This window comes from Muscardinus avellanarius, assembly GCF_963383645.1.
Source record: "Muscardinus avellanarius genome assembly, chromosome: 11".
NCBI lineage: Eukaryota > Metazoa > Chordata > Mammalia > Rodentia > Gliridae > Muscardinus > Muscardinus avellanarius.
In genome coordinates this window covers 105,219,009-105,233,635 of record NC_137797.1, presented here as the reverse complement: position 1 = coordinate 105,233,635, position 14,627 = coordinate 105,219,009, and the positions used below count along the sequence as shown (strand labels likewise).

General features: G+C 38.2%; 1 protein-coding gene across 6 annotated transcripts in view; it reads right to left on the bottom strand.

The window, feature by feature from the left end:
- Positions 1-14,627, bottom strand: part of ATF7IP (activating transcription factor 7 interacting protein) — a gene marked incomplete at both ends in the record, with an annotated part of 37,529 nt that overhangs the window by 3,127 nt on the left and 19,775 nt on the right. For all 6 annotated transcript variants that reach the window (XM_080705470.1, XM_080705472.1, XM_080705473.1 and 3 more), the window contains 7 exons: positions 326-508; positions 3,030-3,185; positions 6,222-6,300; positions 7,780-7,844; positions 10,157-10,792; positions 12,438-12,526; positions 13,337-13,410. In XM_080705470.1, coding sequence (XP_080561596.1) covers positions 326-508; positions 3,030-3,185; positions 6,222-6,300; positions 7,780-7,844; positions 10,157-10,792; positions 12,438-12,526; positions 13,337-13,410 — 1,282 coding nt within the window. The remainder of the gene's footprint in view (positions 1-325; positions 509-3,029; positions 3,186-6,221; positions 6,301-7,779; positions 7,845-10,156; positions 10,793-12,437; positions 12,527-13,336; positions 13,411-14,627) is intronic.

The window sequence follows — 14,627 nt, the reverse complement described above, 5'->3', positions numbered from 1 at the left end:
AGTCTACTATCAATCAAGAAGCCTCTCCCATGATCATCAGCATCATCTGTTTTTTTAATTTTGATGGTACTGGGGATTGAACCCAGGGACATTCTATCTCTGACCTCCATCCTTAGCCCTAATTTTTATTCTTTATTTTGAAACAGAACGTCACTAAGGTGCTGAGAGCCTCACTAAGTAATTGAGGCTGGGCATGAACCTGAGATCCTCCCAAGTACTGGATGACAAGTGTGTGCCACCACACCTGGCTAGCCTCCCCAATTAAATGATGACGAGACGTACATAATACACTCAGAGCCAAGTACGAGGAAAAAGAGTCTCTTACTATTTTGAGGATTGACCTGACGAACAGCAGGAGCTTGCATAACAGTTCCTCGAAGGGGAGCCTGAGCTGGTGGAGCGGGGAGAGTTGTATAGACCACCTGATGGTTTGCAGGAGCTCTTGGTACAGGAAGTCTTGTGGTCACCTGAGTTACTGGACGATGTGTTACATTCACGGTAGTTGGAGCTAATGGAAGACAAAAAAAATATTAAGACTGCAGTAAATGTAGCAACTTCTATATTGAGCAAATTAATAGACAAATAGAGATAACAGTGTTCTTCATAATCCTGCAAGGTAAGAATGATAAGACCAACCAAAATAAAAATATTTAAAAAGCCAAACTTAAGAACATCTAAATCACATCTAATTTCCTTAATCATATGAAGAATAAAAAATTAGATCTAAATTAAAAGTATGACTCTTATAGGAGTGACTTAAAAGAGCAATTTGTCTTCCAATTTTAACTGTTCTCAGCACAGTGAATTATAGGCCCTCTGGTATAAAACTAAAAAGAATATCTTTATATTCCCACCATTCATGAAACCAATGGCTATTATAATTCACCTTCTGGAGGCTTATTCGCCCCAAGTGAACCAGCGGCTGGTCTCTGGCTGGGTATTAGAATTCAGCTCTGCTCCTCCTCTAACTCTCACTCCTAACCGTCTACATTCCAGATGGCATGTTTGTCAAAGAAATGAGTTCTACATATTCATTTACAACACACTGTGTTTGGTTTGTTGTAAGAGATGGGGTCCTAAGGTCTCCTTATGTTGCCCAGGCTGGCCTCAAACTCACCTGGCGTGAGTGATTCTCCAGCCTCAACTTCAGAAGAATCAGTGCAGGCCTTGACAATAGTGATGATGTTTTTAAAGAGTTTAATTTTCTTATTATTAGTTCTATGAATTAGAATCACATTTTAGAAATAATCATGCAGTTGTTATATAACAAAAATAATAAAAGTCTATGTGCATGTGGAAAAATGAGTTCTATAGTAAAATGAATTTGAAAGAAAATGATGTAAAAAAGGTGCATGTCTAATAATCCTCGTACCTGTGACAGAGAGGGGAGGATCGCAAGTTGGAGGATACCCTTAGCAACTTAGCAAGACCCTGCTTCAAATTTAAAAAATGAAGGAAGTGTGGCTCAGTAGTAGTAAAACATCCCTGGTGGAGCGCTCCCCAGCATACAGAAGGCACTGGGTTGGATCCCAGCACCATGGAAAAAGGAAAAAAAAAAGTAAAAAAAGCATCTTAGCCTTCAATGTGAGCCTTTAGAAAGGAGAATAAAGGGTACATGGAAGAACACTTCTCTCTCCATTATCATGCTGTCTATGTCTTTGTATTTCCTTCTATATTACATAACTCGTTCTGTTTGTATAAATGAAACAGAGAACACAGCTCCTAAACTGCCTTTTTAGATAGAACAATGGTGTTTAAATATGAGAACCAACATAAATATCCCACATATCATATTATAAATATACTGCTTTGCCTCACAAAACTGTAGTTTAACTCATAGGAAATTCTGGATAGGCATCTAGAATTCTAAAATCCAAAAAACTACACAGTAATAACTAACCAAACCATAGCAAACTCACTGTATCAAAAATAATTTCATAATTCAAAGATTAACAAATGGTTTGATAAATCAATAGGAAATATACCTTTTCCTCCAAATTATGCATGTATTGCAATTGTAAATTTCACTGGATAAAATCCCGTTTCAATCCAATGGTTTCCTTAGTAAGAAGACTGCTAGCTGGGCATGGTGGTGCATGCTTGTAATCCCAGCATTTGGGAGGCTGAGACAAGAGGATCTGGGTTCGCAGCCAGCCTCACCCACTTTGTGAGGCCCTCTGCAACTTAGTGAGACCCTGTTTCAAAAAATAAAGAATAAAAAATAGGGCTGGGGGTATAGCTCAAAGGTAGAATGTTCCTGGGTTCCATCCCCAGTACTGGAAAAAAAAAAAAAGGAAGAAGAAGAGAGTTTATGTAAGTGCTTTGCAGTCAAGTCTCCATGCAATGGACTGCCAGGACTGACCCTCGCAGTTTAAGTTATAATACCCACCTATATCCTGAAGCCATCTGATTTACAGTTTACTGAAAGGTAGCAAATGAAATATCAGCATTTAATTCCTAATGGTATTTTAGGCCAGTTAAAACTAGTTGAATATAAGACTCAGAAATTCTTGATCAATTTTTTTTTTTTGGGGGGGGTGGTACTGGGGTTCCTGGAAGCCCTTCTCCTCCAGGCTACACTCCCAGACCTATTTTTATATTTTTATTTGGAAACAGGGTCCCTTAAGCCAGCGAGGCTGGTTTTGAACCAGCGTGATCCTCCTGTTTCTGCCTCCCAAGCGCGGGGATTACAAGCGTGCACCACCACACCCAGCTCTTGATCAATTTTATTTCATGGTTTTACTCAGAACAAAATTAGAACCAGGCCTTTCAGAGAAAATGACATCATCTCTGTCCTTCATAGTGGCAAATGACAAAGTTATATAGAAATCAGGCCTTCCTTATAGTTGTTCTCTACCAGTGCTGCTACTTTAGACAGTCAGCAACACCAAACACACTGCATTCAGGAAGAGACACACTGCTTAAAAAAAAACAAAAAAACTTTCCACCGAATCTTTCCACGTAAGCCCACAGGCATCGTTCTCTACAGGAAAGACTGAAGTGTCTGCTCAGTGGTTCCACTCACTCACCGGTAGGTAGTAAGTGTATTGTTGTTTGAGAAGGCCCACTTGTCGGCACCCCTGAGGTTTGAAGAGGAGGTGCTGGCTGTATGGGCTGCAACGGTCGAGACACAGGCTGAGAAGGACCCACGGTTGACAGAGGAGTGTGACTGAGCTTTTTAAGGTCTGTTAATTAAAAGTGACATATGATTAATTACAGAAAAAAATGGGAAAATATAGGTATTTCTTTCATGAATAAATGATATTTTTGCTTCTTACCTGGATGTCCTACTTGCCTGCCTCCTAAGAAAAATTTATTTTTTATTTAATTATGTGCATTTGTTACAATTTGAAAACCAAGTCAGGAGCTTCTTAAATTATTCATTGTTGCTTCTGAAAGATTTTTTTTTTTTTTTTTTGTGGTACTAGGGGTGGAACCCAGAGGCTTTCTACCTCTGGGCTATATTCCCAGACCTATTTTTAAAATATTTTATTTGGAAACAGGGTCCCACTAAGTTGCTGAGAGCCTCACTAAGTAGCTGAGGCTGGCTTTGAACCTGTGCCATCCACCTGTCTCAGCCTCCCAAGCCCAGAGATCACAAGTGTGCGCCACCATGCCAGGCTGAAAGAGATTTTTATTACTCCAAAAATTTACATTTTTTTTTTCTTCCAGTACTGAGGATGGGACCCAGGGGTATTCTACCTCTGAGTGACACCCCCAGCCCTATTTTTTATTTTGAAACAACGTCTCACTGAATCGCAAAGGGTCTCACTAAGTAGTAGCTGAGGCTGTCCTCGAACCGTGATCCTCCTGTCTCAGTCTCCCAAAGGCTGGGGATTATAAGCGTGGGCCACCATGCCCTGACTATTCCAGGAATTTAAAAAGATATTTAACAAAGAATCATGATTGCTTCTACATTAAATCTAATATCATGTCAACTAGAATAATTTTAATGGCTTCCATGAATATATAATCTAAGTATATACTTTTATCAAGGGCAATCTTCGAGATAAATACTATAGGTTGTTAAATTTTTCACCGTGATTTTGAATTTCGACTATTCAATATTAAACAAAGTTCTTCTGTTTGATAACACAAATGATAGTTTATCATCACTATCTAGTCTTTACTTTTATTGTAATCCCAAAATTTGGGAGGGTGAGACTAGGGAATCCTGGTTTGTGGACAGCCTCAGCCACTTAGTGAGCCCTCTGCAACTCAGTGAGACCCTGTTTCAAAATAAAGAATAAAAAATAGGGCTGGGGTGTAGCTCAGAGGTTGAATATCCCTGGGTTCCATCCCCAGACCCACAATAAATAAATAAATAAATAAATAAATAAATAAATAAATAAATAATAGGAGTGGGGATGTAGCTCAGAGGTAGAATACTTCTGGGTTCTACCTCCAGTTCTGCAAAAAAAATGGAAGTGAAATTCAAAGCTGATACTTTCATTTGGTGCTACAGGAGAACAATGTCCTTTAGAATGCAAGAATTTAAGATCCACCTGAAGGCAGGGTGATGGACAGAGATGCCAAGAGACCTGGGTGCTGGGAAGTGAACTGGCAAGAGTAACAACAAGAAACACAGAAACACCTTGTCTACCTGGCATTTCATCCAGAACGAGCAGGTCTGTGTCCTCTAAAATACAACACATTTATTTTGTCCTCTAAGGATACATTAGTCAAATCTGTCCATTAAAAAATAGTGAAAGCAATACAGTTACTTTGAAATTCTCATACTAGTATGACTTTAACCCTGAAGGACAGCATCATTTCCCAGATACATTTCTGTTTTATACAAAAAGAATTAACTTTGCTCTTATATAATCAACTTCATGACTATTTAATTTTACTTTCTGAAACCCACCTAAATGACTTAAAATCTTTAGTCTTTTGAAGAGCTTAATGTCTTTAAGGTAGTAATGAGAAACTTAGCATTTGACCTTACTAGATTTCCCACATGAAATCATTACCACTAGAGAAGTGGTAGGTGTCTGTGAATAATGTTATTCTACATAGTCAAATAAAATTGAGAGGTATTTTTATATCTTGTTTCATAACTGGAATTTTATATTGTAAATGAGCACAGTGAAGACTCAGATGTCTACATTTAGAGAAGAAACTAAACTTTAACGCAGCATTTCTTAAGCATATTTAATCATTGAACTTTTTATTCAAGAACACCTATTAACAATGTAGAGAAGGAACTGGGAATATGGCTTAAATTTAATTTCTAAATATTATAACTCAGATGTGAAAGCTTTCTGAAATTATTTTCTTTTTTTTTCTTCTTTTTTATTTTTTTGGTGGTACTGGGGTTCCTGGAAGCCCTTCTACTTACGGGCTATACTCCCAGACCTATTTTTATATTTTTTTAAATTTGGAAACAGGGTCTCTTAAGCCAGCAAGGCTGGCTCCAAACCAGTGCGATCCTGTCTCTGCCTCCCAAGTGCGGGGATTACAAGCGTGCACCACCACGCCCGGCAAATTATTTTCATTTTAATGTATGTAACAATAAGAAAATTCCCTTAAATGCTTAAGGTTAAATATATTTATATTTAAATATGCATATAAAAGCCGGGCGTGGTGGCAAACGTTTATAATCCCAGCATTTGGGAGGCTGAGACAGGAGGATCATTGTTCATGGCTAGCCTCAGCTATTTAGTGAGGCCCTCTGCAAATTAGTGAGACCCTGTTTCAAAGTAAAGAATAAGAAGTAGGGCAGGGGTGTAGCTTGGAGGTAGAATGTCCCCTGGGTTCCATCCCCCATACCACAAAAAAGTACATTATAATACAATATAATACAACACAACATAATATATACATACACAAAGAACATTTGATGTAGAGCCAGAGACCTACATTTGATTCCCAGGTCCCTTACTAATTATGACCTGTCCTCTCTAATTCTAGTAAGTTCTTTCAACTCTACTATGAGTTGAATATGACTAGGTTATTGCAAGAATCAAGTGAGATAAGAGGCATTTTAAAAAAGTGGTGCTCCATAAACTATCCTTCTAATTGTCTTTCTCTATACTTTGTTCACTTCCACACATCCATTCAAGAATTGATTTCTATTTTTTAATCCTCATTTTTAAAACTCTCACTCTAAAAAGGACAGACATACACTGAACAGTGAGAGCCCTGACTTCACAGAACGGTGGTGTATTAAGGCACCAAATGGAGTCAAGTGCATCCCTTGACACGCCGCTATGAGGTACCTTGTGAAGCGCCGCTCTCCTCATCGTCCATCGTGAGATCAATGACACCACTGGAATCACTGCCACTGGCTTTTCCACTCTGAAAAATAAAACGTCTATATTTTACAAAGGAGACTGGCAAGTATGAAAACAAAACAAAACACACACAGTAATAGTGAAGCTAAATGGAAATGATGAGTAGCTTTGTTCAATCCGGACCCCTAAATCGCTTTACTACAAGAAACAGTCTGAGCCGGGCGTGCTGGCGCACACTTATAATCCCAGCGCTTAGGAGGCTGAGACAAGAGGATCACACAGGTTCAAAGCCAGCCTCAGCTACTTAGTGAGGCTCTCAGTAACTTGGTGAGATCCTGTTTCCAAATAAAGTAAGTCTGGGAGTGTAGCCCAGAGGTAGAAAAGCCCGTGGATTCTACCCCCAGGACCACCACCAAAAAAAAAAAAAAAAAAAAAAAAAAAATGGGGAACAGTCCATCAGAAAAATGCCCCAGGGTACTCATGAGTTAAATTCCTGCCATACAAAATATGATTTTCAAAAGAAATTCTAAAGTCTTTTTTTTTTTTTTGGTGTGTGTGTGGTGCTGGGGATAGAACCCAAGGGCATTCTACCTCCGAGCTACACCCCCATCCTGATTTTTTATTCTTTATTTTGAAACATGGCCTCACCAAGTAGCTGAGGCTGTCCACAAGCTGGGATCCTCCTGTCTCCGCCTCCCAAATGCTGGGATGACAAGCATGAGCCTCCATACCGACTAAAGTCTTTCTATTGATGCATTCAACGAGATAGATGTACTGTAAAGCTATTTTTTGGAGTAAAAAGCTAGAACCAAAAGACTGTGTGATACCTTTAGTATGACATTTTAGAAGAGACAAAAGAATATGGAGATAAATCAGTAACAGTGAGGAGGTGGGTACCGGGGGAGGAACTGACCAACAAAGAGCACAAAGAGATTTGACTGCCAAGGGTTTCCTATTTATATATTTTTGTGAATATTTGAATTGTCTTTAAAAGTGTCAATTTTGAGGGGTAATAGTCTTCTTTAGCCCATTATGTTTTGTACTATCTATATAATGTATCTTCATATTTGATTTTTTGGTCGTACTAGGCACTGAACTCACCATCTCTCAGGTGTGCTCCCTATTTTACTTTATCTTGAAACAGGATCTCATCAGTTGCTGAGGCTGGTCTAGAATACTGCAGTGACTAGTGATCCTCTAGTTTTAGCCTCCCAAGTACTAGGATTTCAGGTGTGCACCACCACGCCTGGCTTTTATTATCTTAATAAACACTAAAAAAGACATTTAAAGCAGGGTGTGGTGGCGCAAGCTTGTAATCCCACCACTCAGGAGGCTGAAACAAGAGGATCGCAGTCCACTGACCTCCTCAGCTACTTAGTGAGGCTCTTTGCAACTCAGTGAGACCCTGTTTCAAAATAAAAAAATAAAAACTAGGGCTGAATGTCCCTGGGTTCTATCCCCAGTACCTAATAAAGAAAGAAAGAAAGAAAGAAAGAAAGAAAGAAAGAAAGAAAGAAAGAAAGAAAAAAAGAAAAAATCTTACCTGTGATGTGTTATCAGCTGCTTTCTTATTAACAGAAGCATCAACTGTTTTATTTGTCTGGTTTTCTGAGAAGCAAAAAGTTATTTTAAAAGACAATCTGCTCATGATCTCACACTTCTCATGCCCTCTCCTATCTTCTCAGAGAAAACATCACATTTATAATTAATTACTCATTTATGGCCAGGTTCCCTATTTGATTATAAGTTTGGTAAGAACTGGGGTTATTTTGCATATTTCTGAATACCTGCAGGACCTTGGAACAACACAGAAATCCAGTATTTCATGAATGAGAAAAATTAACTACAATTTGAGCCCTAAATTTCCTAGCAGTCCTTAGGAAGACTTTGCTATAAACAGTAAATAGTTAAAATCCATAAGGACATAATGGGACATAATGAACTATAATAAAACATATGCAAATGCATACGGTTTAGGTATGCAGAATATAATGTTGCATTATAGGCTTAAATCATAATGTAGTGACTTCAAGGGGGATAGTGACATCCCTGCACACAGCCCTTGGCTTTTCCCCGGTCCCTCTTCTCTATAGAGGGTACTGAGACGGACACTGGTCTGCTCACATATGTACATAGTATCTCTGGAAATCGTCCCTTCCCTGACTCCCGAGGGCTCGCCTCCACTATCTGCAGCACCACTGGTGTCCCAATTACTCTCTAGCTTCTGCATATAAGAGAAAACATATGACTCTTCACTTCGTGATTGGTGAAGCTCACTCAACATAATGTTCTCTAAGTCCATCTCTTTTCCTGAAATGACATAATTTTGTTCTTTATTGCTGAGTAGAATTCCATTGTGTGTATAGCCCACAATTTTGTAATCCAGTCATCTGTTGATGAATACCTAGGCTGGTTCCCTAATTTGGCTATTATGAATTATGCTGCTATAAACATGGATATGTGAATATTACTATAATATTTTTTATTTCAGCCCCTTTGGAAAGATACCCAGGAGTGGAATAGCTGGATCATAAAGTGGATCCATTCCCAGTTTTCTGAGAACTCTCCACAATGATCTCCACAGCAGCTGTACTAATTTGCAACCCCGCCAACAGTGTAGAAGTGTCCCTATTTCCCCACATCTTTGCCCTATGTTTTATTGGATATATCTATGTAAAAATAGGACTTTGAAAAAATTGCCAATTTGGCCTCAGCTTAGGTTTTTGGATGCCTACACAGCCAAATGCCTACTTTAATGTAATTTCTGGCACCCCTTATCAAAAATTATATTGTTTTTATAGAATCTCATCCCAAATGACATTATGAAAATAATATACAAAATTGTCTTTCATATTGCTAGTACCTAATAATTCATTCTCAAATGTAAGTTAAATGGAATTTCAAATGAAAATCTCCTTAATGTGGATTACACTTCAAGTATAGAGATGTTTTAAGTATACACACATGATAAAACAGAAAATTGTATGTTTAAGTATAAATGTAATAATAATATATTCCCTTTATGTGCTAATAAGTATTCATAAAACTTTTAAGAGAACAGAATTATGACATTGTAATTCTAATATTTTTAGAAGTGTTTAGGGTACAAGAACTTATAATATTGAACAAAATATTCTATCTTTTCTTTCTTTTCAGGCCATAGTCTTTCCGGAAAGGTGCTGTCATGAATTAAAAACATCAACTTGGCCTCAAAATTTCATAAGGAAGATAAATCCCCAAACTCATAAAACAATGTCCACAATACCCAAATTATGAAACCAGCCTAGGTGTGCATTTAACAGATGACTAGCTTACAAAACTATGGGGCACGCATGCAATGGGGTTTTACTCAGCCAAGAATAAATAAGTAAAATTATGTCATTTGCAGGACAACAGATGGGTCTGGAGAATGTTACGCCAAGTGAAGGGTCGTCTTCTTTCTCCAAAGTGGAAGGTAGAGAGAAACTGGGATATAAGGACTCCAGGTACAGAAGCAGAAAGTGGTGGAGGTGGCGTGATGGAGGGCATGATGGGGTCTGGAGGAGGAGTGGGGAGGAGACAGTGATAAAGGAAACACTTCAACGGAGGCTGTGTACATAAACACACAATCACTGCCAACCTCAGTATTATTTGCAGAAAGGGGAGAAGTGAGATGGGATCTGGGGAGTATGATCTGTAATTATAATGTGCCAATAAAAGTACATTATAATAATAAAATACAAAAGCCTCCCGTTCTCCAACCCCACCATAATTTCCCTTAGGTATCTGGAAAATTACTAAAAATAATCTCAAGGAAATTTTATTTATTATTCTAGTCTTCCAAAAATGCTATTCATTTAATAAGGAAAACAAAAACTTGGATCATCTAAAGGCCACTAACATGCTTGTATTTCTATTACAAAACCAACACAGTGACTTACCAATTCTTGGGGCAATAGTGCTGTTTTGTTCTGCAGAGGCTGAAGTGCTAAAAGCAGAAATTGGAATTTTCATCTGTATAGGGCCTCGACTGCTTGATGGATTATAGAGTCCTGATGGGCCTACCGTAGGCAAGGAAGTCCTTGTGGCTTGCACAATGGAATGTGCTGTGGGGACTGCCTGTACAGCAAGTGTTCCCAAAGGTGCAGCACTGGCAGGAGAGTTCCTTTGAATGCTGGGACTGGGCACAGAAGGAACGTTGTTTGGTTTAGTGGGATTTGGCAAGGACGGCAAGGGTACTGGATTTTTGGTAAGACCACTCACTGTAGGTGGGCTCTGCACAGAAATGAATTCAACATTGCCTGATGGTTGATTGGTCACTAAAGTCCCTGGATGGCTCTGTAGAAGCTGAGGCTGGGAGGACACCGCAACAGGTACGTGCAAAATCACTGGCAGAGGTTGTAAAGAGATTGTAGGCTGAGGGTTTCCACTGGGCACCTGAGTGGTAGCAACAACTGTCGCTGTACTGGGTGCAGGAAGAACTGGTGCTGCTGTCAGAGAACTTGAGGTCACTGGAGTCTGTAATTTAGGTTGACTACTGACAGCTGATGGAGGAGTGGCAAGATTGGATGAAGACACTACAGAAAGAAAAGAAAAATTTTAGTTGAAGTAGGTACCTTAATTTATCAGATATGGTAATATGACATATACAAACTCAATACATATGATACACAGTGAAGTCATTATTGAAAATACAGTCAAATTTTCAGAATGAAAAATTTTTAGGTTTAAATTTTGGAAATTCTGCCGGGCGTGGTGGCGCACGCTTGTAATCCCTGTGCTTGGGAGGCAGAGACATGAGGATTGTGCAGGTCGAAGCCAGCCGCGCTGGCTTAAGAGACCCTGTTTCCCAATAAAAAGTATAAAATAAGTCTGGGAGTGTAGCCTGGGGGTAGAAAGGTTCCATCCCCAGTACCACCAAAAAAAAAAAAAAAAAAAAAAAAAATCAATTTAAAAAAATATTTTTGTTATTTATTTTATTATTTGGATTGTGTGAAGCCCATATATCTAAACTGAGTTTTAATGAATTTCCTAGGAAAGGAACTAATAAAACTACTTTCTCTGTATATTATATAATAAAAATAACTCTGAATGAAGAATGGCGACTAATTAAGAAATGCAGGCACAAATGTCAAAGAGCAGAATCCAGGACTGCTGAAGAAGCCCTCTAATTCAGGACTCGCAAGGCTGAGACAGAAAGAGGTCTAGAGTTTGAGGCCAGCCTCACAACCTAGTAAGGCTTGCTGCAACATAGTGAGAGCCTGTTTCAAAATGAAAATTAAAAAGTGCTGGGGGCGTAGCTCAGAGGTAGCAGAATGCCCCTGGGTCTAATCTCCTATACCTAAAAGGCAAACAAACAAAACAAAACAAAAAAAAAACCCTACAAAAAGCAGAGAAAAATTAAAATGCTGATCATTAGAGATTTATAGTAACACCAATTCGTCTGCTTGTGTTTATTCTCCCTGGAATATCCTCCAAACAGACTGAAAGCATATGTAGTCTTAAGAATTCACCTATTTTTAGTTGTCTTAACATTAAGACAAATGTTAAAGAGATCTGTAAAAATGAAGGACAATCTAATACTCTTTCCACTGAAATTTTTAATCTTGAAAATTACAGCTATTTTGAAAAAAGACTGTTCTTGAGTTAAACATTATGAGTTTATTACAAATCTACAACAACTAGAACATTATAAATTTACTTTAATTTAAATTGATAGTATCAATTAATATAACTCAGATAAACAAATACTCTTTTGAGTCCTTAATTATTTTTGAAGATTGTAAAGAGACCTAGGGACTAGAAGTTTGGAAATGTCTAATGTTAGAAATTTAAATATCTGTATTTTCACATACACTTATTTGTAATCTTGAATATTTAGTACTATTTTGTACTTAGTCCAAATATGACTATTTTTCTATTCCATTTCAACCTCAAAAGAATATAAAAAAAGAGAACCAAGAACTTTAATATGAAAGAAAATGTTTTTTGGGTATTAAAAGTGTTATTGGGTAATCCCAGCATTTGGGAGGCTGAAACAGAAGGATCGTGGCTCAGGGACAGCCTCAGCTACTATTTAGTGAGGCCCTTTGCATCTCAGTGAGATCCTGTTTCAAAATAAAGAATAAAAAATAGGGCTGAAGATATAGCTCGAAGGTAGAATGGCCCTGGGTTCCATCCCCAGTCAGTACCGCATGCAAAAAAAAAAAAAAAAAAAGTTACCTGTATTCACAGGAGTTTGAAAGGATGGGGGTGCACTCTCGCTTACATTTCTCTTGGACTCCAGCATCTGTCTCACTGTGCTTGCATTTCTAGAATAGACACACATACAAGTAGTCAATGGATGTGCCGGTTTAGGGAAACCAACTGGCATAAAGAAAAAGCAACGTCACACAAGGAGAAAGAGGTGGTTAGGTTGGGCTTACACTCTAAACCACAAACAACTATGCCCAGGCAGAGGTGACATAAAGATTTCCAGATGCTGGGATTTATGGTACTAGGGACATCTTACATTCTATAGCATCGATATTTAACCGAAGATGAAATGTAGGTCCCAATGTAGAAAGATGCTAATATTCCTCATCCCAACCAAAGTACTTCTCAATTACTGAATACTACTAATGATATGTAATTTTACATATCATTATTAAAGAAATATTATTAAAGAAATATTCAGTGACAAAAGCCTTATAATAAACTAGCAAAAGTAATACCCACAGATGAACAATATAGTAAAGCAGAAAAAAAAATACTGAACTCAGTGTAACACTTATCTCTACATAAATACATATGATTACATTCCAGTATCTCTCTACAAATTAAAGAAAATCAAAACTGCGCTCTATTATTTAAAAGCGAGGCCAGGCATGGTGGTACACACCTGTAATCCCAGTACTTGGGAGGCTGAGAAAGGAGGATGCAGGTTTGAGGACAGCCTCAGCAAGTAGTGAGACTCTCATTAACCTAATGAGAACCCGTTTCCAAATCAGAAAATCAGACGAGGGTTGCAGCTCTGAGGTAGAATACCTCTGGGTTCAATCTCTAGTACCACAAACATACATACATACATACATACATACATACATACATACATACATACATATAAACAGACTAGTTCTCACCTGTAGGTCATGTTGTTATTGCTGTTGGCATCACTGACAGACTTTCCTGGTGATACAGGTGGGTTTGGTGGATTCTGGGAGAAAAAATGCCAAAGTAAAAATAAACTCAACATACAGAAAATCTCAAATGAAAGGACTTTTCAATGCTTTCTTGATACATGACCTGTTATTTCTACAATATAGTGGAAAAGCATTATTAGTTATGACAACAATTTCAATTTTGGTGTTTGCCACTTTGTACCTGTATCTTGTTGAAGACAACTCCTTATCATTTGAAAAATCAATGTAGTTAATTCCTATACCTCAGTATCCTTGTAAAGATTATATAAAACAGAAAAATATCAAAATGGCTTTCATGTTGCATAGCAGATATCATATTAGCATAATAAATTCAATACAATGGTGGCCAACTTTTCATATAAAAAATTCTCAAAATTATTTTCAAAAGCTGGGCGTGGTGGTGCGCCCTTGTAAAACCAGTTCTTGGGAGGCTGAGACAGGAGGATTGCAGGTTTGTGGCCAGCCTCACCTACTTAGCGAGGCCCTCCACGCCTTAGTAAGACTCTGTTTCAAAATAAAGGACAAAAAATAGGATTGGGTACACCACACCAAAAAAAAAAAAAAAAAAAATCAAGATTTTTTAAATGTCCAATAACAGTTGCAAGATGATACAATTCTAAGCTGCAGTAATTTATTTCAACCCCCCCAAACCAAAGAATTTTGAAAGAGTTACTATATATATACATATTGCCATTATTTAGGTCTCCATCACTAATGAAATTCTCATCACTTTTGTGTGTGTGTAGTACTCGGATTGAGTCCAGGGGCTTTCTACCTCTAAATACACAGCCTTATTTCTTAGTCTTTCTCATTCATTCATTCATTCATTCATTCATTCATTTATTTTTGGTGGTACTGGGGATGGAACCTTTCTACCTCCAGGCTAGAATCCTTCTACCTCTGGGCTACACTCCCAGACCTATTTTTCATTTTTTTATTTGGAAACAGGGTCTCCTAAGCCAGAGTGTGTGGCTGGCTTCGAACCTGCGCGATCCTCCTGTCTCTGCCTCCCAAGCTCGGGGATTACAAGCGTGCGCCACCACGCCCGGCTAGTAGCTTTTTTATATACAAATAATGCCCAGGCAAGGCGCCTGTAATCCTAGTATTTGGGGAGGCTGAGACAGGAGGATCTCAGGTTTGGGGTCAGCCTCAGCAACTTAGTGAAACCCTCCACAACTTAGTGAGACCCTGTTTTAAAATGAAAGAATAAAATAGAACTGAGGGTATAGCT